The sequence below is a fragment of the Penicillium paradoxum genome (genome assembly GCF_028828445.1).
Source record: "Penicillium paradoxum strain IBT 22861 chromosome Unknown utg000003l_segment0_segment0, whole genome shotgun sequence".
Classification (NCBI taxonomy): Eukaryota; Fungi; Ascomycota; class Eurotiomycetes; order Eurotiales; family Aspergillaceae; genus Penicillium; species Penicillium paradoxum.
The window spans coordinates 3541749-3563864 of record NW_026643181.1 but is presented as its reverse complement, the minus strand read 5'-3'; the positions used below and the strand labels follow the sequence as shown (position 1 = coordinate 3563864).

The 22116-nt window shown below is 49.7% G+C and overlaps 8 protein-coding genes across 8 annotated transcripts; 4 read left to right on the top strand and 4 right to left on the bottom strand.

Annotated features, from left to right (window-relative positions):
* Positions 1-1652: 1652 nt before the first annotated feature.
* Positions 1653-3011, bottom strand: N7457_003177 (uncharacterized protein; the record flags this gene model as incomplete). The annotated part of the gene is made up of 2 exons (XM_057174222.1): positions 1653-2745; positions 2842-3011. The coding sequence occupies 2 exons, from the start codon at positions 3009-3011 to the stop codon at positions 1653-1655; spliced, it is 1263 nt and encodes a 420-aa protein (XP_057034373.1).
* Positions 3012-3599: 588 nt separating this feature from the next.
* On the bottom strand, positions 3600-5909 carry N7457_003176 (uncharacterized protein; the record flags this gene model as incomplete). Its single annotated transcript, XM_057174221.1, has 2 exons — positions 3600-5407; positions 5516-5909. 2 exons carry the CDS (start codon positions 5907-5909, stop codon positions 3600-3602), a joined length of 2202 nt encoding a protein of 733 aa, XP_057034372.1.
* Positions 5910-7985: 2076 nt separating this feature from the next.
* Positions 7986-10288, top strand: N7457_003175 (Malic enzyme NAD-binding; the record flags this gene model as incomplete). Its single annotated transcript, XM_057174220.1, has 5 exons — positions 7986-8215; positions 8297-8516; positions 8595-8673; positions 8788-9136; positions 9211-10288. The coding sequence occupies 5 exons, from the start codon at positions 7986-7988 to the stop codon at positions 10286-10288; spliced, it is 1956 nt and encodes a 651-aa protein (XP_057034371.1).
* Positions 10289-11258: 970 nt separating this feature from the next.
* On the top strand, positions 11259-12974 carry N7457_003174 (NADH:flavin oxidoreductase/NADH oxidase family protein; the record flags this gene model as incomplete). Its single annotated transcript, XM_057174219.1, has 6 exons — positions 11259-11327; positions 11396-11498; positions 11682-12101; positions 12164-12183; positions 12274-12858; positions 12909-12974. 6 exons carry the CDS (start codon positions 11259-11261, stop codon positions 12972-12974), a joined length of 1263 nt encoding a protein of 420 aa, XP_057034370.1.
* A 343-nt stretch (positions 12975-13317) lies between these two features.
* On the bottom strand, positions 13318-14100 carry N7457_003173 (basic helix-loop-helix domain-containing protein; the record flags this gene model as incomplete). Its single annotated transcript, XM_057174218.1, has 1 exon — positions 13318-14100. The coding sequence occupies one exon, from the start codon at positions 14098-14100 to the stop codon at positions 13318-13320; it is 783 nt and encodes a 260-aa protein (XP_057034369.1).
* A 583-nt stretch (positions 14101-14683) lies between these two features.
* On the bottom strand, positions 14684-15862 carry N7457_003172 (amidohydrolase family protein; the record flags this gene model as incomplete). The annotated part of the gene is made up of 3 exons (XM_057174217.1): positions 14684-14832; positions 14896-15373; positions 15425-15862. 3 exons carry the CDS (start codon positions 15860-15862, stop codon positions 14684-14686), a joined length of 1065 nt encoding a protein of 354 aa, XP_057034368.1.
* Positions 15863-17574: 1712 nt separating this feature from the next.
* On the top strand, positions 17575-18865 carry N7457_003171 (uncharacterized protein; the record flags this gene model as incomplete). Its single annotated transcript, XM_057174216.1, has 6 exons — positions 17575-17607; positions 17661-17838; positions 17896-17963; positions 18023-18335; positions 18386-18446; positions 18505-18865. 6 exons carry the CDS (start codon positions 17575-17577, stop codon positions 18863-18865), a joined length of 1014 nt encoding a protein of 337 aa, XP_057034367.1.
* A 403-nt stretch (positions 18866-19268) lies between these two features.
* On the top strand, positions 19269-22059 carry N7457_003170 (uncharacterized protein; the record flags this gene model as incomplete). The annotated part of the gene is made up of 5 exons (XM_057174215.1): positions 19269-20644; positions 20705-21127; positions 21186-21421; positions 21477-21677; positions 21731-22059. The coding sequence occupies 5 exons, from the start codon at positions 19269-19271 to the stop codon at positions 22057-22059; spliced, it is 2565 nt and encodes an 854-aa protein (XP_057034366.1).
* Positions 22060-22116: the final 57 nt, after the last annotated feature.

Genomic DNA, 22116 nt, shown 5'->3' with positions numbered 1-22116 from the left:
CTATCCGTCGGTGTGGATACGGGATCTGTATGGCCAAATCTAAATCCCGCCCCCAGTTCTCCTATATCACTGCATCTAGGCGTGGTCTTCTTGACGTGGACGGTATGTATTGGCCGATAGTATCTCAGCTGTTGCTTTCATCCATTTTGTATGAGTTCTTTATCCTTCCTTTGACTATGTGTATGTGTTGCTTCTGCCGCAACTGTACTGGTGGAAGTTCCCCAAACTGTAGGTCGTGCATAGTGCATATGCGTACATAACACAGCGGGCATTTAGACAAACTAAGGCGCAAGATAGGTGTAGAATGATGTTTTTCCAGAGCTACTGGCAAGTTCTTTGTTGGTCCAAATTATCCTAGCTGATAGTATGAACCATGTGTCGCGATCTGACATGTATCTGTATAGCTTGAAGTTCGCTGAGTAGTTCATCTAAGGTGTAATAGCTCGATCTAGCCAACCAATGCTCGTCAATATCGTACCTTGGCGGGCTATCAGCTGAGACACTGGCGTTTGCTAGGACCACTCGTTGGGAATACTTGTCAACAGTGCGGGATAAAACTGTATGGAGACTCGCCAACTATCTGAACCAAAGACTGGAGTTGTCTCAAATCAATCACACATTATTCTGTACTCCGTATCCTTATCCTGGGCGTAATTGAGGCGTTCTCTAGGGCCAGGTTAAGTTCAGCCTAACGATTATTTCTTTGTGCTATCTCATATGGATACTATATCCGTATCCTATAATACCTTTCTCTTCAGTGGGAGGATAATGTCTATCTCTATTAAGTTATTCCCACTTGAAGATACGTCCGCGAGTCATGGTTATACTAACATGTGTCCGGGTGTATCCATAGACCTTCTGATACACGAAGACCGCGCATTCTGTAGACTGCATCTTCTTAGACACCTAGAGATGTACATAAGTACTGTACATGAACTACTGGATTAGTCTGATTGCAATGAACAGCAAAGTACCACCAACCTCCCCCTAGGTTCAATCGACAAAGTGGATAGGTACTTCCATCCTTGTTTGCATATGGTCAGCTTAGCCCGAACCTCCAAACGAACACATCATACTCTGTAGACGAACATGAAATAACGGTCAAGGAAGTACGAGATACGTGTAGTCCATCATAAACCAATCCCATTCGCTACAGCGCCTAATCCCTGCTCTCGAAGAGTTCGCCGATCTCTGTCGATCTCTGCTAAGTAAGGCCTACTCCATATCTTCCTTTGTTTACATCCTGCGCCACATGCGAGATGTATGCACGACGACTAAACGGTATCGGGGGTAATCAGAATTTGATGCTTTGTGCGCCGGGCGTATATGTAAGTACTAAAATTGGGTTTTGTTACAGATACCCGCGAGGCTGTCCAGTTCATCGATCAGCATCTCGCATTAGCGTGGGAGCCGCATCCTGGTTCGGATGTCGGGAATATTCAATCCCCGCTGCTCGGATTGTAGGGTTCGGGCAGGTGTCTATTGTATTGTATATCATATCCAACAATGTTTCCATATAAGTCAAGGGTCTATTCTAATCCAACCCATAGCCTTAGCCTTAGAATGCACGCCAGTAGAAACAGATGCAAGCAATATACAATGGCCATGGAGCAAAAAAAAGGGAATCAAAAAGAGCAAAAGGTAGAAAGTAATCACAACTCATCCTTCTCCTCCGCCGGCGGAGGCGCAACCGGTCGCCCAGAATCCTTCGCCAAATCGACTCCAATCTTCTTGCGCCACTTCTCCCAGAGCGAGTGGAAGTCCTTCTCCATACCGCTCTTCATCTGATCTGGCAAGACGACAGCGTATTCAATATACAAATTGCCCGTCTCATCATTCTCATTGTGATCATGTAAATGACCTTCGGAGTAATGTGGCATGCCCTCTCCGGTCACAGTCTCAACAGCCAGGGGCTGCACAACCTCGCCACGTCGGCGCCCAAGATGTACAATATGTCCATCAAGGTGTGTAAGGTTGCGGGTCCATTCACCCATCCAAGCCTCCCGCAAAGAAAGAGTCTCCTTCCAGAAAAGATCCTTTCCTTTGCGTCGGAAGAATGTCCCATCCGTTCTCTCCTCCTCCGACTTCCCGAACTCGGCCTCCTTCTCATCCAGAATGACAATCAAATCACCAGCAATCCAGTCAGGGCTCTCATCAGCCTCATTCTCAAACACAAGTCTGGTACCCTTGCCCATACCAGGCTCAATAACGGCACTGGTCTCAACCTGATTCCTGACAACCCGATTACCCTCACAAACAGGACAAGGATTCTTAATCTTCTTCCCCTGTCCATGACACCTATCACACTGCATCTGCACCTGCTGGAACATCCCCGGCGCAAGCATGTGTTTCTGAATAACCACACCACGCCCAGAACAACGATCACAAGTCACAACATGACGGTCCTTCGATCCCGTGCCTTCGCACGTATCACAAATCTGCTGCTTCTCGACGAGGAAATTGATCTCGCGCCCGGTGTAGAAATCCCGGAGCGGCAGCGCCGCACGTACTTCCATATCTGGTCCGCGTCGGTGGCCAGGCGCGTGGCCGGAATGTCCGCCGCCGCCGAAGAATCGCGAGAATAGATCGAATGGGTCGTGGCCGCCGCCCGCTGACCCGCCTTTGCGGTGCTGCTCGACCCCGTCGTGGCCGTATGCGTCGTATACTTTGCGTAGCGTGCTGGTTGAGAGAACATCGTAGGCATCTGCGATTTCGACGAACTTTTCGCGCGCGGTGTCGTCGCCGCTGGAGTATGCGTTAGCAATTGTTTCTAGGCATGCGCGGTAGAGAGTACCACCATAGTATGTGGAGAGATGTAAGTGATAGAGGAGCTGTACTTACGGGTTCTTATCCGGATGATATTTTTTGCTCAGTGTTCTGTATGCTCGCTTGATATCTTTCTCTGATGCAGTTTTGGAAAGACCAAGCACCTTGTAGTAATCTTCGGCGGCGATCACAACGACGGAGAATAGCACTACGGCTACCGCAACTAAGAGTCGTAATATTTGCATTTTAGCGATAGGGGCTGCGCGAGCAGCTGCTCATGCGCTCGGAAAGGAGACGGAGCTTTTGTGTATGTGTATAACGAGGATGATAGGTGAGGATGCTCCAATGAGCTGGGGTGTGGGCGGATTTGTTGCAGTTATTAATTGATCGACATGGAGTACGCGATCGTGAATAGCAACGGTATTCTCTTTGCCCGATGTGTATGCCAGAAACAAAAGAATTGGACGTTGGAGAGTGTTGTTGGCTCCGCACCTTCATAGTGCCGCCCAGGTGGATCTACATTAGGTGGCCTAAGAGGAACAATGTTCAGCCGGATCACGTGCGGAGTATAGCACATTGGGATTTGGACTACACACGCATTTCATGAAAGCAGAGTAGACAAAGAATTTCTGGGTTGAGATAGGTACTTTCAATTGGAGAACACCTAGGTATAAGCGGAAAGCGTCATTGCTGAGATACAGCTTTGTGTGGCTACATCGCATTCCGAATCGTTCAATTGCATAGATATGTTTCGGGTCAATCATAAAAAATAAAAACGCTACTAGTCAAGTAAACCCGTATCCTCAAACTCCCAAGTCAAATGAGAAACATAATCAGTGTCGTCCAGCAACATTAAAGATGTCATTGTGCCAAGTATGGCCAAGCGCATGCGTCTCATCTCCATCCTCAATAGCTTCTTGTGCACGTGTGGCCTCCTCATGCCATGTCTTCACAATACTGCCGGGAGCGTAAACCCCCTTGAAGACACCCTTATCCAGTGGCTCAAGTCCGATCCTAGCCTCGACACCCGAGTCGGCGGGTTTGAGGCGCGCAAGGACAGCTCGCACGAAAGTTGCTAGATCCTGCGGGTTAGCGATGCGCGTGGCACGCAGCCGTTCACGAGCGAAGACTAGCTCGCGGTTCAATGCAAATGCCGCCGCAACTATATCCTCAGCGATCTTTTTCTCCAGCACACGGCGGACAAGATGTTTCAAGAATGGCTTCGTCAACCAGAGGAGGAATTTCCACTTGCTGCGCTTGACGGTGTAATCAAGTTTATGGATGCGGACACGCACACCACGCAAAGAGAAGATTTGTTCTAGACGGTCGCGGCCGACCTCGATGTCCAGAGAGATGTCGATACCGCGGCGATCCAGGTAGAAGCTTGCAATACCTTCATCCTTGAGGCGGAAGAATCCTGTATGGGCACGGAACCAGTAGCCAAAGTCTTCAGCGCTGATATTTAGACCTTGGATATTAACCGTGAAAGCTGTTTTGATAAGTGTCTCTGTCCGCTTGGAGTGGGTTTTTACCACGTCGATATCGTTGCGCGTGAGGAGATGCATGCGGTAGGGGAGGAAGGAGGAAAAGTTTACTGTGTGCCCAGGCTCGAGGATTAGGTTCTCGAGGAGAAGATCCATCTCTGGAGCTGAGATTTCCAGGCGGGGAATGGGGATGTATTGAATCGCCCGGAGGAGTACTGGGAGGAAGACATTCACTAGGTCTGCTGGGAGGTCTGCCTTCTTGTCATTGTAGGCAGCCCAGGCATGCTGATAGATCTTTTTGGTGGCGTTGATCAATTTGGATACGGTTGGGTCCTCGGGCACAGTTCGAAGTGTGCGTTTGGATTGTGCTAGGAAATCGTCCATGTCTTTTCTCAGGTTCGTCTCTGACCCTACCTTCTCAGAGTGTTGCTTAAGTTCATCAAGCTTCTCGGGAGCGGAATCAAAGAACTCGGGATTGGTGAGCATTTCCTGCAGTGAGGCTCCGACCTCTCCAAGTAGATTATCGAACTCGGGATCCTTGTTTGCATGGCGCAAAACGTTGTGGAACTTCTCCTCGAGACGATCCCACTCCTCCGCACTCCCGAATGACCGCAAGAGATTCCAAAACTCGTCGACGGCCCGCTTAAGGTCAGCATTGACTTCCATGTCTTCCTGGGCGACCGAGGCAGCATTATCTGCTGCATCCGCATAGATCTTAGCGTAGCGCGCAACCAGTTGTGCAAGAGTAGCTACTGAGTCAGAGTAGTCCGTCCTCTCACGCAGTTTTTGAACAGCCTGCTTCAGTCGAAAGAGCAAAGTATCTCTCTCTCGACCGGACAGATGTTCCTTAGCACTCTGTATAGCATCATGACCTGTCTGAGCAACTCCTTCGCCAGCCACATCTACTACATGTGCAACTTCCTCTCTCAGGTCATCCTGTGACAGCGCATGTCCCTCGTCTGCACCGGGACCCTGTAGCGCCTGTTCCTCCTCCTCAGATGGTTTGACTTGTTTCGCAATAAGTTTCGAGGTTTCAGCAAGGGAATCGGCCGTATCAGCAAAGATCTGGCGGCCAATGGTAACGAGATCATCGACAAAAAGACGGAAATCAGAATTAGTCAACAGTAGACCACCGACGGTGCGAAAACTGTCATATGCTAGATGTATCGATTAGCGAACGATCAATTCGTTATGTATGGTTTGTCCATGCCAAGCCCGGAAGCTAGGAAAGCTGGGGCATTGCAGTGGAAATACGTGCGACCCACCAGCTTTGGTATCAGCCCGCGCCTTCACGTGGGCGGCCTGTCTTGAAACCCTCTCGCTATCCACCTCGACTCGCGAACGGGCCAGGCGCCACAGAAACTCTTGGATTTGGTTTTGGCTGTTCTTCTCCTGCAAGAATTCGATAAAGACCTGGATCCACAGTCGACTGTCCCGCACTAGCTGGCGACCGACGCTGCCAATATCTTGGTTACGCAGGTCGAGGACATCGGAGGCTAGAAGGGTGCGAAGATTGGCAATAGTCTGTTCTGTAGTTGGCATGTAACCCTCAGAGATCGCGCGGAACATTTGGTAGCTGTGTAGCTTTTGGTGGAGACGGCGCTGACGGGAGGTGTCATCTTCGTAGCGAGGGAGGAGGGGTTCTGTCTCGGAAGGCATCTTGGATAGGCCCTCCTGGACCGTGGGAGTGTAGTGACGATAATGGTATTGTTTAGAGATGAAGAGGTAAAAGCTCAAGGCAAGGTTGATGTTCTACGTTGTAGGGAGGAGCTTGAGCCTGCAGTTGGTGAACCTGTTTTGGGCACATGACGACATTTCTCCTCAGTGTAACCCAAATGTGTATTTTTCACTCAATTTGCCCTGTCATGATCTTTTTTTTTTTTTTTTTTTTTGTATGGAGGAAATTATCATCAAAATAAAAGGACTACTCGACATGAAGTAAAGAAGTGTATAGAACAACTGGGGACGATCATCTGGGGAAAGCTATGGAGTTAGCCATTCACCGTCACGGATAGTGTTTTATGCAACCACGGCAAGCTCCTATTAGATCGGGCTTATTTCGACGTGCACTCCATTTCTACGTCTTGACGACCGAGATATTGAGAGGGAATCCCTGGCCTCCAATTAAAAAAGGAGAAAAAAAATAATCCGAAAAATTGTCATAGATAAATAGATAAATAAGCAAAAAATATATGAAAAAGGAGATGTATACGGAGTACGGAGTACAACATATTGTCCATATATGCCTCACATCCGGACTACGCCATCTATTGGGAATGACACATCGAACGCAGTACTATGTATGAGCTCATCCGCATTCCACCACGAGGGAGAGAGCTCCAACCCTGTCCCAACGTTGGGAACTGCAAGTGGGAACTGAGGAATCCGGAGATATGTCTCCAGGGGATGTACGCTGTAGACCAGAGAATAAGGAATGAATTATTAATAGAATATTGGTTTTGCGCCTTACACAGAGCTGCCAAGGGGGCCCAATCGGTGCCGGCATATGAAATCCCTGGATTCCGAGGTGTTTCGTCTTACCAAGCATGGACTGTGCATGCGGTTCCAGACCTCGTCAACTGAACGCGTAAAAAAAAAAAAATAACGCAACCGTGCTGGGGGAGCATAGGTAATCAAAGCCCCTGGGTGTGTCGGCGACCGAGAGCCATTCACAACGCCGAAGAGCATCGCCAACGCGGCGGACTCGAAACAAGAGGCCTAAAAGTCTCACCGGTGAGCCTCCGATCGGAACAGTGTTTGGCTAAATTGCGGTACTCCATAGTGCTCCCGTGGAGCATCCAACAAGGAGGGCAGTACTCCGTAGTATGGGGTACTCTCCTCTACAGCGGCAGTCTCCGTCGCCGGTTTTCGATTTCCCACAGATTGCTTTTTGGGAGCTGATCTTTCCAGAAGCATTGGCCCGTGAAGCAGAAGCCACAGGGAAAAAAGGGGCCCCCAAAACGCAAAAAAGCAAAAAGATGCAAAATAAAACCAACGCCCCCAAAAAAGGGAAACACCGAAAAGAACATTAATTAGGGTATAGTGGCTCCACTTCGGCACTCTCTGCGGCTCTGGAAGCTCGTAGCTGTGGGTCGGGGTGGGGCCACCAGATGCATTGGGCCTAGCGCCGGTTCGAAGGCGTTTTCCTCCCCGGCTTTGTCAGCCAATCAGCATCGAGGATTTCATTATTCACAGTTCTACTTGGTACGTCTCAGCACTGCCAATTCGGCCACAGGTCTACCGTGTAGATTGCAGCTCCGATTTCTCCAACTTCTCCTCACATCCAATGTCAACGTCAACTTACCTGTACGATGCAGCTCCCTGCGCAATGTTGGAATGGGCGATAAATCGCGCACTTCTATGTGTCTCATTCAATTTCCAATCAATAATCCCCTTTCAATTCCATAGTCCTACTGATGTGACTACATCTCCGCATTTGTCGGAGTCGGCGCGCCCCCCGTCTCCACATGCTGATGGGCCCTCTCCTTGCTGGATCTACTTCCCGAAATAAAACGAAAAAAGGGAAAAAAAAAAAGAAAAAGAAAAGCTTTTTGGAGGGATCCAGATTCCCAAAGGGCTTTCCAGCGCAACGGTTCGCTGTCAACACCGAACCTGAACCCACATGGTCGTCGATGCCCGACTCTTCCCGACTCCAAATCATGACTCTTTTTTACTATACTTGCCTTGACACGCGATCCCGGTTAATTATCTGGTCTTCAGTCCGCTCCTCTCGGAATGTCCTGGATGATGTGCGCACGAACGTCCCAGGGGAAATTTAATATGTTGTCTCGTGTACATAAAAACAGACTCGCATCTGCTCCTCGGTCTCTCTTCTCTTTCTATTCCACTGCAATCTTGAAGCCCTCACACACCATCACAATGGCTCGATATCCTTCCCTGCCTACTCAGCAAAGCCGCCCGGTGCACGCTACTCCGGCGCCTTTTGTGAATCACGCCTCGCCTGCGTAAGTGACTCATATCACACCCAGCACCAGCTTGCGCCAACACAAGCCATGAGACATCACTAACATACACCTCCTTCGCAGTGATGCCAACTATGACACTGCCAACCCTTCATATATTCGCAAGTACTTGCGCACGTACGGCCTCACTCCTCCTCGCGCCGAGGGCTACGAAACACAAAAGACCCGATGCCTGGCTCAGCTCGGCCTCAAGAGCACTCCCATCGAGAAATTCCTATACCTCAGCACTCTGCGCAAGAACAATGTACATTTGTTCTACCGTCTGGTGACCGACCACCTCAGGGTACGTTCAGTTCCGAGACATGTGATTGGGTCGGCCAATCTTGGAGAAGACGAACATTAACCATAATAATCCCTGCAGGAAATGACGCCTCTGATCTATACCCCGGTCGTGGGCGAGGCCTGCCAAAGGTGGTCCGAGATCTACCAACAGCCCGAAGGTACGTTGTCAGCGACTCAAATCAGTTTCTCCGCAGTCAAATTGCCATCTTCTCCGCATTTGGCGTTTTCTCCACAGACGAAATAAAACCGGAAGCGCTAACGCTCACTTTTAGGTATGTACCTGAGCTGGGAGGATCGCGGCAATCTGGCTTCTGTCATCGCCAATTGGCCCCAGCCTAATGTCGAGATCACATGTATTACCGATGGCTCCCGTATTCTCGGCCTGGGTGATCTGGGCATCAACGGTATGGGTATCCCCATTGGCAAGTTGGCGCTCTACACTGCATGTGCGGGTATTCGTCCCGAGGCCACTTTGCCTCTGACTCTTGATCTCGGCACTGGCAACAAGTCCCTCCGGGAAGACCCGCTCTACATGGGTAGCCGCCGTGACAAGATCTCTCCTGAAGAGGAGCGGGAATTCTTGGACGAGCTGATGGCAGCTCTTACCGAGCGCTGGCCTGGGTATGTGACTCACTTTCACATGTTTTTCTCGGGTGATCTTCCCATAGCAACTCGGACTAACAAAGCTTCTCTAGTATCGTCATCCAATTCGAGGATTTCAAGAATCCTTTCCCCGCACTTGAGCGTTACCGCGACAGCTTCACATGCTTCAACGATGACATCCAGGGTACCGGTGCTGTCATCCTTGGTGGTGTCATCAACGCTGTCAAGCGTTCCGGCCTGCCCTGCAAGGACCACCGCGCCGTGTTCTTCGGCGCTGGCAGCGCCGGTGTCGGCGTCGCCCGCCAGATTGTCGAATTCTTCATGCGCGAAGGCATGACCGAGGATGAAGCCCGCAACTGCTTCTACCTCGTCGACACCAAGGGTCTTGTCACTGCTGACCGCGGTGACAAGCTCGCCGACCACAAGGTCTACTTCGCCCGTCGTGATAACAATGGCGAGCAGCACAAGACTCTCGAGGAGGTCATCGACCACGTCAAGCCCTCTATCCTCATGGGTCTCTCTACCATGGGCGGCGTCTTCACCCCAGAGATCCTGCGCAAGATGGCCGACTTGAACACGGCTCCTCTCATCTTCCCTCTCTCCAACCCCTCCTCCAAGTCCGAGTGTGACTTCGAGACCGCCATTACCCACACCGATGGTCGCTGCCTCTTCGCCTCCGGCTCCCCCTTCCCCAACTTCACCTTCACCAACTCCGCCGGCGAGACCCGCACCTACTACCCCGGCCAGGGTAACAACATGTATGTCTTCCCCGGTATCGGTCTTGGCAGCATTCTGTCCAAGGCCGTCCGTGTCACCGACAGCATGATCTACGCCTCCGGTGAGGCCCTCTCTGCGGCTCTCACTGGCGAGGAACTCGAGCGTGGTCTCCTTTATCCCGATATCACCCGCATTCGTGAGGTCAGCGTCCTCGTCACTCGCAAGGTGATGCGTGCCGCCCAGGAAGACAAGGTCGATCGCGAGATCGCCCTCCGCTCCATGAGCGATCTTGAGTTGGACAACTGGATCAAAGCCCGCATGTACGATCCTCACACCGAGGTTCGCGCTCTGGAGCGTGAGGTCGGCCACCTCCTCTCCAGCCTGGGCACAATCTCACCTCCCATCACGGTGAATGGCTCCCCCACCGAGGAGAAGAACGGTGCCAAGCTGTAAGATTTGATTTGATTTTTTTTTTGTCTTATTGTCTTCGGCTTGGCTATGCATATTCGTTGCATTTAGCCTTAACAAAACACCTCTAATCTGTGAGCGCTTAGGATTTCTGCGTGATGGACTCGCATGTCACCTGTTTTGACATATTTCCCCCTTTTTTGTTGGTCACGAGCGCACTTGTTTTTCTTCCGCCTTTTTTTCGGTTTCGATACGAACCTCTTTTTTTTCTCTGATAGAATACCCAGCGTCGTTTTTGGCTCGCATTTCGAGGGCCTTCTCGTCTTAGGCATAGCATTTTGTCTTTTAGCTGCTATTGCAATGAACAAATTTCCAGTTACTTCTCATCCCGGCCTCATCCCGGTCGCCTTATTCTTCCTCTGACTCCCATGTATACAAAAAGTCCAACAATCATTGCAACACACTTAATCAAAATCACCATCACGCTGACCATGACTCAAAAATCCCCCAGATCCGGATGGTCGCCGAGCCCTTCACCCCGGAACGCATCCGAAATTCACGTGGCAAACGGATGAACCCAACTCCCCGACTTCGCCCTCTCCAAGTGGAACGCCACTCCACCATCCGAGCCATTAGAGCTCTACAAGCGTCAATGCAATACCAGTAGCGCCCCCACTTGGTCAAACCTGAAAGTCGGGGCGATCAATCTCTCCGCGCTCTCCATTGCGCCGGGCAGAAGAGGGGCCGAGATGACTAAAGCCCGGTCAATTCCCATTTTTTTTCGATGGAAACAAGTGGATCTTTTTTAAGGGCCTTTTCCGCTCGTTCTTCAGATATTTCCTATTCGACTACGGAGTACTGGTGTTGGTGTGTTTTCATTGACGCTTCGAGACGAAAGGAGAATTAACGTTGACATTGACAGGCATTGATTTCTGGGCTGCGCTATCTCGCCAATTGCATTAGACTGTGCTTATATTTTATACTGCATATATTACCTGCATACTGCATATACATCATGCCTTCTCCCCTCGCAGACCCGGTCAAGCTTCCATGTGGATTGGTTTTGCCGAACAGGCTCAGCAAGGTATGGCTAAACATATGCACACGTCCAATCTCAATGGCTAGATATCAGGTCCTAATATTCACCTCTAGGCCGCAATGGCTGAGATGCTAGCCAAGACCAACCAGCCCACAGACAGCCTGGTTGACGCCTATGAGCAATGGTCAGACGGTGGATGGGGGAGTATCCTTACAGGTAAGCTCCAATCCTGCTACATGAAGCGTTAGACTTCCATGAGGTTGCAAGATGCCAAATCCTGGTCTTACATCCTGCTGCTTCTCCAAATATAAACCCTCAAGCCCTAATTCGAACTTTAATGCCACCTACCTGGGCAAACACAACACCCGATGGAATCCAACCAAACTAATCCCTCACTAGGAAACATCCAAGTCGACGTCAACCACATGGGCCAGCCTTACGACCCAGCCCTGCACGGCGAATACACAGACCGCGAAACCAACAGCGCGCTCGTCGCGCAATGGAAGAAATATGCCGACACTTGCCAAAAGCACGGCACCCCAGCCATAGCTCAGATCTGCCACCCAGGCCGGCAATCATTCCGTCTTGCGGGCTACCGCGGTATCTTCGCACAGACAATCGCACCCAGCGCCGTGCCCATGAAGGTTGGAGATAGCTATCTCGAGCGTCTGATTGGGTATCTGGCCTGGACTGAGCCGAAGGAGATGACCACCCAGGATATTGAGAGAGTTATCCGCCAATTCGTTGATACCGCAAGACTCATGGCGGACGCTGGATTCTCCGGCGTTGAGTTACATGGTGCGCATGGGTATTTGATTGGTATGTTTCTTTTTTCCAAACTTGGATATTCGATATTTGTTCTAATGATGTTCTCTGTTTAGATCAATTCCTTAACAGCAAGGTATGATCTCCATTGGGATGGATTGACCAGTCTTCTTTCCTCTCATTCTAGCTCCAACCCTCAAATTAAAACCAACACTAACTCCCCCAGACAAACCTCCGCACAGACGCATACGGCGGTACACCCGAAAAACGCGCCCGCTTCCTTCTCGAGATCCTCGCCCAGACCCGCGAAGTAGTCCCACCAACCTTCGCAATCGGCATAAAGCTCAACTCCGCCGACCACAGCTCCTCAACCTTCGAAGAAACAATGACGCAAATCGCCCTGCTCGCCTCAGCCGGCATCGACTTCATGGAAATCTCAGGCGGCAGCTACGAAGACCCCAAAATGATGGGCTACGCCAAAGCCAACGCCGCGCCGAAATCCGAGCGTACCGCTGCACGCGAAGCCTTCTTCCTCGAGTTCTCCAAGGAGGTCCGAACGCGCCATCCTGAACTCATTCTTATGCTGACTGGTGGATTCCGCTCACGCGCTGGAGCCGAGGCGGCGATTAATGACAACGCGTGTGATCTTGTTGGGTTTGGACGGCCGGCGGCGATTGAGCCGAGATTCCCGCGGTTGTTGCTTGATGAGAGTGTTGGTGCTGAGGATGCGCATTTGGTGTTGAACAAGGTGCCCATTCCTTGGTTTATGCGGCTTTTGCCGCTGCATGTTGTTGGGGCTGGGAATGAGAGTGTAGGTTTTGCCCTTCTTCTTTTTTTGATGCTTGCTAACGGGTTTTATAGGCATACTATTCTTCGCAGATTCAGCGCTTGGCGAAGGGGCTTGCTGCTCTTGCGCCGGCTTTGTAGATTGCGTGTATATTATCTGTTTTGTGTGTTTTGTTCTGATAATATGTTCAAGTGTTACTTGATTTGAGCCTATGCGGGTGCTTGAAAGCAAACTTAGACCATGGGATAGACATTTATAAGTATATTACTTGGATGAAATTATCGATTTACATCAAATATACGAAAAGGTTTATGTCCTGTCATCCTAAACGTATACATACTTTATATACGCTATAATAGGATGCGACGCAAATAGTATGTTTAAAATAGTCTCAATCGACCAAAGGGCCTGACATTCCCACCTCTTTAAAAAGTTACATCTCATCGTAAAAATGATATAAATACATGAATGAAAAAGCCAATTTTAACAGGCAGGGGTTTCGTCTTCCTCAACAGGAAATAACCGCACCCTATTTACCTTCTCCTGCTCCTTCAGCTGCGCCAGTTGTTGATGCAAGACATCATTCCCCCTTAGCAACTCTTGAATCCACAGCGCAGCCTCCCGAAGCACATATTTCCTCGTATACGAATGGTTCTCAAGCCCAGGAACAACATGACACAGCTGTTTATATCGCTCCCCAATAATCTCTCTCCGCTTCTTCTCCGATCGACAATGACACAAATTCTGTCCTGGCTTTTGCACGCATTTCCTCTTCTTTTGCCCAGACGTTGTTGCCGCTTTGGCGCAGCTCGCGCGTCGCGTGCATTCGGGATCTTCTGGGGATGTCTGGCTCTGGGCTTGGCTTGGCGATGATGATGAAGATGAAGATGGCGAGAATGCCATTTCGGAAAGAGTGTCAGTTGGGATCATTGCGGGCTGGAATATTGGGATCGTCCAGCCGTTTAGTTGCATTGGATCTGAGATGTGTTTGGGGATGGGTTCTTCTATGTCGGGGATGTCGGGCCCGACGTCCATGCTGGTGCATAGATTGACGATGTTTCGTAGGAGGTTTTGGACGACGCGCTCTTCTGTCCAGGTGCCGATCGGACAGGAGAAGCCGTGGTAGCCGAAGTTGGGATCTGAGCCCCATTGGAGACCTTCGGTTGGGAGTTGATGGCGGGAGATCGGTTGGGGTGTGGGCGCTTGCCAGAGGTCGCAGTGTGATGGGGGACTAAGCTCCATCTGGAATGATTGATTCTCGTCCATATTTGTGGTGGAGGGGCTAAAGAGCTTGGAGTTTTGGTCTTCGAGGTGAGGACTGGGTTTAACAGTCCGGTGGCATGGGTAGGGACTTTTGGGTTCGGCTGTTGATGGCGTTGATTGTGATATCTTTGCTTGTGAATCCCTAAAAGAAGTGAAAAGTATGTAACAAGAGGCACTGGAAGACAATAGCTATGTTTTGGGTTATTCAAATCCCCTAATCAGGTCCCCTACGTCAAATCCGGAATGCACCCGGGAGGCCGGATGTATCCCGGACCTCCTTCACATGGTATGATCGTCATCATTCCCCCGGATACCCCGGGTTCCGTACTTAGAGTTCGTTCCTCTTGACTCAAGGAGAAATAGATGCGAGTTAACCCCTGCACAACGGGTTCTAGACCGACGTGGCTTGCCCTTTGCCGTTTCAGCCACCCCCCTGCCGCTTCGTGATCAGAGAACCTGAGCGTGAAATGAATCATAATCATGGGAATAGTTCACAAATCAAGAATGTAGTGACCAAAATAAATACTTTTCTGTTCGAAGTGTTTAATGATCTCCATATATCTGTAAGTCATGCCTAATATACATCTTAGTTGAGCCCCAAAGCGTCACTAATCAGTGGGAAGACTGCCAAGGCATTCTGGTGGTTGACGCTGCTCATCTCCGCCGGGGTAAAGTCGCCATTGCCCTCGATCGCGTTCATTTGCGGTAGGGCTTGCGAGTAAGGAACATAGGGGTCTGCACGTGTTAGTATAATGTTGCTGCATGTTTCGGGGGCGTTACTGGTAACCGTCCACTTACAGTCAGTTCCAGTCACAATCTGTTCCGAGCCAATAAAGCTCTTCACAGCCGCCAGCTGAATAGCAGAAGTCGAGCTAGCGGTATCGAAATAGTATCCGGCGAGTTGCGCCAAGCTCTCGGGCATGGACAGTCCGCCCAAGAAGGGAAGGGAGGCCATGCCGGCAATTCGGGAGGCCAGGAAGGGGATGGCACCACCGCCGTGGGAGAAGATCATCTTAATGCCCGGGTATTTGGCACGTTGGCCTGAGATTAGCAGGTTCTCGATGGCGCGCACGGTGTCGAAAGGATACTCGCTCATTGGGATGGGCAGGCCCACGGCGACAGATGTGCATTCGGGAGAGGAGGGGTGGACAAACACGCTGGCATTGCGTGTGGCCATGGCTTCGAAGACAGGATCAAGGCTGGAGTCTCCCAAGTAAGTGCCATTGGCGTTGGTGTACAAGCCCACACCAATGAACCCGAGGGTATCCAGGCAGTACTGCGTGCAAGTTAGATTTGACCAGATGATTGATTAGGCGGGGTATGGTACCTTCAACTCCTCGACAGCCTCATCAACATAAGGGAGAGGGAGGAGGCAGAGGGCTCCAAGCCGAGTGGGGTGAGTTTGAGTGTAGTTGTGAAGCAGAAGGTTGATGTTGCGGGCCAAGGTTTTGGCTTTTTCGGCCTCTTTGACGAAGGAGACGCCGGGTGCGCTGACACTGAGTGTCGAATAATTGACTCCGAGGTTGTCCATGTTACTAATGTGCAAATCCAGTGACCACTCTGGAACAGGGAAGCCATCTGTGTACACAGTGCCATTCTTGACTGGGTAACCTGCAGCGATCAACTCCTCCCTATAGATGTCCGGAACGACATGCGAGTGAACATCGATCTTATAGTTTGAGTCAAGGGGATCAGTGAGAACCTGACCGCTAGCCATACAGGCCAGGGGAACTCCCAGTAGGAGCTTCTGCAAAAGCGAAGGCATCAGAATAATTCTATATGTGAGAGATGTATGTATGGGGTGATGGTTCCAATAGACGGCGATAATAGATTTGAGGATGAGGTCGACCCGGGAAAAAGGAAATCGCACTAAGTTGTCAATCGTTTGGAGATATGAACGTCCTTTTTATTGCTCGACCAGTCCTGACCAGGTGTGTGGAAGCACTCGATGCAAAATGCACGCTTAGTGTAACAGGCCAGCTCCCCGAATGGGGGTGGGGCTGGCTCTGCAGTGACCCATTTTCCGGTACTCATTCTCAAGGAGTATAGGGTGAGTGGTTTAAGAGATCATGCTATAGCCTGCTTGTTCACCATGGTAAAACGCCGGACCTACCTAATACATATCCCAAGATCCGCTCAAAAGTTCTTTGCCAATAGTCTCTTTCGGTAGTGTCCTCCGGTAGCCGGAAGCGACGAGCCGGATGGAAGCTTTAGCTGTGGGAGTTGTGTGTTCCATACGCCTCCGCGATGTTTTAATTTAGCGATTTAATATCGGCAGATTTGGGGGCTGTAAACTTGCTTGGCAATGTCGGTTGTCTCGGTATTGGAGCCTCTGGAAGTTCACGGAGTAGTTCTGGTAGGTAGGTAGCGAAACGACAGTGGAGCCCGGACCGGGCCAGACCTCAAACGTATGAACCAATCACAATGCATCCAAGCACGTTGGATCCAGAGATCTGGAGTCTGAGTATAGATTGCATTGCGTTCTATCTCGACATACATACCTACAACATCAGTACCGACATGTCGGTACATCTTAGCGGGTGAGAACCTTATGCACGTAGGTGCATGGTATTGTAAATTTGGTATTGATTTTCAGGCTCCACAACGGTTGTGTGATGGGATGCTCTACGGAACTCGCTTAGCCGTACTGTTATTACACCCACTAATGCAGAGCTAATGCAGAGCTAATGCAGAAACAGAAGACCCACCGAGATTCTTGTTGCAAGACTTGCGAGGTTATCCGTATTCAGATCCAGTAAACTTGGGATCATTCAATCCTCCGTGCAAGGCCCGGTCGTGTATACATCCAATCGTATCATATTCTCTGTCTCTCTACTAGTATAGTCCCCTCGCAGACGATGCTTCAGGATTAATGCCCTGATTGAGCCCGCAGGGTGGAATGCCATGGTAGTTTACCTACATAATATGGAACTTGACTCTCGTAATTTTAAGAGGGTTCTAGACCGGCAGGATTCCATATGATGACGCATAGTGGGATTTCTGTGCGAACTATTACCTAGGGATCGCTTAAATTGACCAAGAGGGGTAAAAACAGCGTGAAGATTCATTGAGAGGCCTTCAGCGGACTACTAGGGTATCGTACGATACCATCCTTCTGAAATTGCCCCGGGGGATTAGTGTATTCAACATAATACAGAGATTGGATTCAGCGCCATTTCCGTTCGACATCTTGCATAGCCCCCGCTGGACGCCTATTTCGTGCATAGCCAAGGAACATGCTGCAGGGGTACGAGAACTGTGAAACCGTCATTTAAGACCTCGGGGTTTATGCACCTAGCGATTGGGCGCATCCTGGTTGCCGCCGCCCGCATGCTTGAAATATATAGTTTTTTACCCTGGCACCTACGGGAAAAAATCCCTGTCCAAACTCTCCGGGCAGAATCTATTGAGTATGGGGCTTTCACAGCAGTTTGGCTCATGCGTAACCCCTCATTTTAAATCGAAGATCTACACACTATGGAGACGTTCTTCCAGCCGCGGTCCAACCAGGTAGGCGAAGGCCTGCCGAAGATCATCGCAAAATCTCCTAACAGTCCATCTAGGAGAATCGTGGGCCTCTACTGCTGATCATCAATGGCACGGTGACAGGCGTCGCGGCGATCATTGTGGGTCTTCGTGCGATTTCGAGGATCTTCATCGTGAAGAGATTCGGCCTGGATGACTGGACAATGGTAATCGCGACGATCATCGCAATTTTAAACGTGGTGATTGCAGGCCTTGGTACGCCATCTGCTCCTTATGTGGTCACATTTCATCTCTGACCAATGTCATGGATAGGAGTCAGTCATGGAACGGGAAAGCACAAATGGGATCTCATCAAAGCAGATGTGGTGCCTGCGGCAAAGGTATGAGAGGATGGCAATGTGTGATTGGAAGAAGAGGGCTAACCAATGTGGTAATCTAGATTCGATACGTGACCCATGTTATCTACAGCCTGATCACCGGTCTGATCAAGGTATCAATCTGTCTGCTATACCTACGCCTGTTTCCTAACCTCCGACGTGTCTCGCTTGGAACGATCGCATTTGTCACAGCAATGAGTGTCGCACTCATTCTCGCAACCATCTTCCAATGCACCCCGGTGGATGCTGTCTTCGATGAAAAGAAATATAAACATTATACCTGCTTCGAATCGATTCCGTTTTGGTATGCCGGCGCCGCACTATCTCTCGTGACAGATATTTGGATTCTTCTGTTGCCACTGAGAACGGTCCTAGGTTCGTGTTTGTTACAGATTATCTTTCTCTATCTCTCTAACGGTTTACAGGCCTTCAGCTTGGGACCAGAAAAAGGTTCATCGTCGCTGGTCTCCTATCATTGGGCTTCTTGTATGTGCAAGGATGATTTTTATCGAGTTGATCTGCATTGGTACTAACCGGACAAAAGTGCATGTATAGCCAGCGTCGTACGGATGGTCTACCTTGTCAAATTGTATCGAAGCTCAGATCCCTCCTGGGACACCTTTGGGATCTCTATTTGGTCGGGTATCGAAGTGGCTGTCGCTATCATCGCTGCCAGCATCCCAGCAATCAAGCCGATCGTGGACAAGCTATTCCCAAGGCTGTTTCCCAGCACCATGGGAGCATCGCAGTCAGCCAGCCATCGGTTTTATCCTTCGGGCAGTCGAATTGAAAGTACCTCACGCCGCTACCAACCGAAGGATATTCCACTCTCACTTTTGACGATGAGAGAAGGAAGTGACGAGGAAGATAATGAGTCTACAAAAGCAATAGCACATGCAAACTGACCATGACATTAGAAATCTTGCAGGATGAAAATAGGAGAGAGATCAACGTGTGTATTATACAGGACTCACTCGGAGAAAAAAAGGAAGACGAAAGGAAAAGAAGGGACAATAATCTGCATGGACCTATAAACACCTATCTCATTGCTTTTCGAGTAAAACAATTACCCCTTTAAGTGGTCAGTGACCGTAAAGCAGCACCCCGCATAAAATCGGTTCGTGGGGTATATGACACGTGATGCCCGGGTGTATCCCGGGCATAAGACTCCTTTTCCTTTCCCCAGACCCCAGAATACTCCTTCGGTCACCATCCGGATCGCCAATCAAACGGTGCACCAACAGCACTGTGGAGGTGTCATATGGCATCCCTTAACTGTGACTTATAGGACCAAGCGCTGCCAGAAAGATGCCTCCTAAAGGTGGAATTTCTAAACGAGAAGCACCACGGCGTCGTAAGATTGCCTTAGCGTGCGAGTCATGTCGAGACAAGAAGGTGCGGTGTGATGGCATGAAGCCAGTCTGTGGCCCATGCGCTCGTCGCTCGTATACCGTTGACCAATGTGTATACAAGCTGGAGAATGCAAGGTCTGCCAGCAATGATGAGTACTTGAAGATTCTCCACAATCGCATTCGAGAGCTCGAAGAGGCATGTGCAAAAGGCGGGGTTACTGTACCGCCTGGCCTATCGCAAAATGGAGCCCACATAGCCTCAGAAAGTCGCCTGGGCGAAAACATGGTTATGGATCATCTAGATGTAGAATCTAGAACCTCGGTTGCTGCAGAAGGACTGCTGGGGCTGGGCTCGACCCCTGTGGTATCTATACCAAATTCTTTGTCCTCGACACCCAATTTCCAGCCTCCAAGATTCATCGCGCAGAGAAACCAATCGGAAGCTGGGGAGAGCTACACCACCCCACGTGCGACACATTTGTCTCCCCAAGCAGGCAGTATCTATCCCTCGCCATCTCTCAATTCCCATAGCAATGTCACCGCGATGGGTGCGATATCTGTCGCAGAGGATGACCCAAGCATGGACTCTCCTCGGGAGCAGCAATACTATGGAAACTCCTCCGTAGCGTCATTTGTGCGTCTTGCAGGAGAGTCTATGCCATTACAGCCATACATGTCTACTTTACGAAATAGTAAAAAGGAGTCGTCGAGGTCCCATGGCGCTGATACAGGGCTCTGGCGGGATCTAAGTTACCCATCGGTAGATCTTCGGTTTGATGACTTTTCCTTACCGCCCCGATATCTAGCAGACCACCTTCTGGAGTGTTATTGGGACAGAGTGTATTCTCTATTTCCATTTTTCCATCGCCCCAGCTTTCAGCAAGCTTACGAAAACCTTTGGGAGTCGGACAAGTCATCAAAGCCTGAGTTGCCGCAGCTCAATATTGGGCTTGGGGGGGCTTTTGATTGTGGACCCAACTCCATTGTCTTTCATTGCTCACTGAATGCCATATTTGCCCTTGGATGCTATTTCTCCGACATTCCACCCGCAGAACAAGAGGCTGCGGTATACTCGTTTTTCCTTCGCTCAAAGCGATTTGTCAATCTGGATCTGATGGACATAGGTACTATTGGCGTTGTTCAAACGCTCCTGCTTGTTTCGCTTCTCCTACAAAGCACACCCTATCCCGTGCGGTGCTGGAATGCATTAGGACTGGCATGCCGAGCTGCTCAAGGTCTCGGATTACACGAGACAAGCACGCACACCTCGAATAAACCGCTGGAGATCGAGATACGACGACGTACGTGGCACAGCTGCGTCATTATGGACATGTTAGTTCAATTCCATTTCTAGATTTCTTAGTGAAGTCTTAACTAATCCAATCAAAATAGGATTGTGAGCATGACCCATGGAAGACCGAGCATGACTTCTCACATCGCACCGTTGCCTTTGCCTGCAATGGGAACAGACTTACAAGAACCCGATCCTTGTCAGCTCAGCGGACAATTATGTGATCACAAGCTGGGATACATGACATTCTACGTTTCAACCATTGAATTATACAAGATCCTCGAGTCTATCCTATCTGAAGTCTACAATGCTTGGCAAAGTCGGTCAAGTAGAAAGGGCACGACTTCCCCACGAGGTTCCAAGCTCTGTAGCCTGGATACATTGATGGAACTTGATTATAAGCTTGCTACTTATGAAGCTAGTGTGCCAAAACCATTGAACTGGACAGATGAATCCTCAATTCCTCATCCAAACAATGGCCATGCATTGATATTCAAACGCCAGCAGAATGTGTTACGCGCGAGGTACCTACTATCTTCAAGACTCAGAGTTGAAAATCACTGATATTCAAGCGAAAAATAGGTTCATCCATCTCCGCCTCCTGTTATACCGTCCGATGTTCACCCAGCTCTGCTCCGACGAGCGAGCAGGGTCATCCCGACGCTCTGACGTACAACCTGGCGAGAGAAACATGATATATGCCTCGGTTTTCTCGAAGTGTGCGGCTTCTTGCGTCATGGCAGCGATTGACCTTGTTTCGCTTATCCACAAGACATACCGTACTAATTTAACCGATGCATGGTGGTACAATGGGTTCTGTTCGTGCCAACTTCTGATCTTTGACCTATAACCTCATCAACTGACGTGTATTAGACACATCGACCGCAGGATTTATCCTGATCATGTCAAACTCCTGTCATTCGATCCGGGAGCAAGTCGATCCCCAGATAGTGGACGACAGTTGGCGAAAGTGTGAAGAAATTCTAGCTTTCATGGCTACTTTCAGTCTTTCCGCTCGCAACTCATTGCAATTCCTGCAAATGACGTACCAGCACATCGTGCAAAATTACTCAGGTTCGTGGTTAAAGAAGAAACAAATTCAGGTGTACAAACTGATATCCATATAGCTACCTCTCGGTCGGGGGATGCTACCTCGTTGGTCCCTACCCAGCTACAACAAAGGGGCAATCCACCACCGAACCGGCCTGATTTGTCGTCACATCATACGGAGCCAGTAACTGAGGAACATAACATTCGCCAAGAATCCAATAATATAGATACGAACCCTTTCACGACATGGGATGAAATGGGATTGGGTCAGGAAGAGTTTGGGTTCCTTGGACGGTTTGATTTGCCTGATATTGCAAGTTGGTTTGCGGATATACCCCCTTGGACAGATCTGAAAGATGGAGCGAGTCACCCTAGAAAAGAATTCACAATGTCGATAAATCTCTGAATAAAAAATGGTTTCTCATTTTCAATAAGAATCAAAGGGTATCATATTTGATGTCGC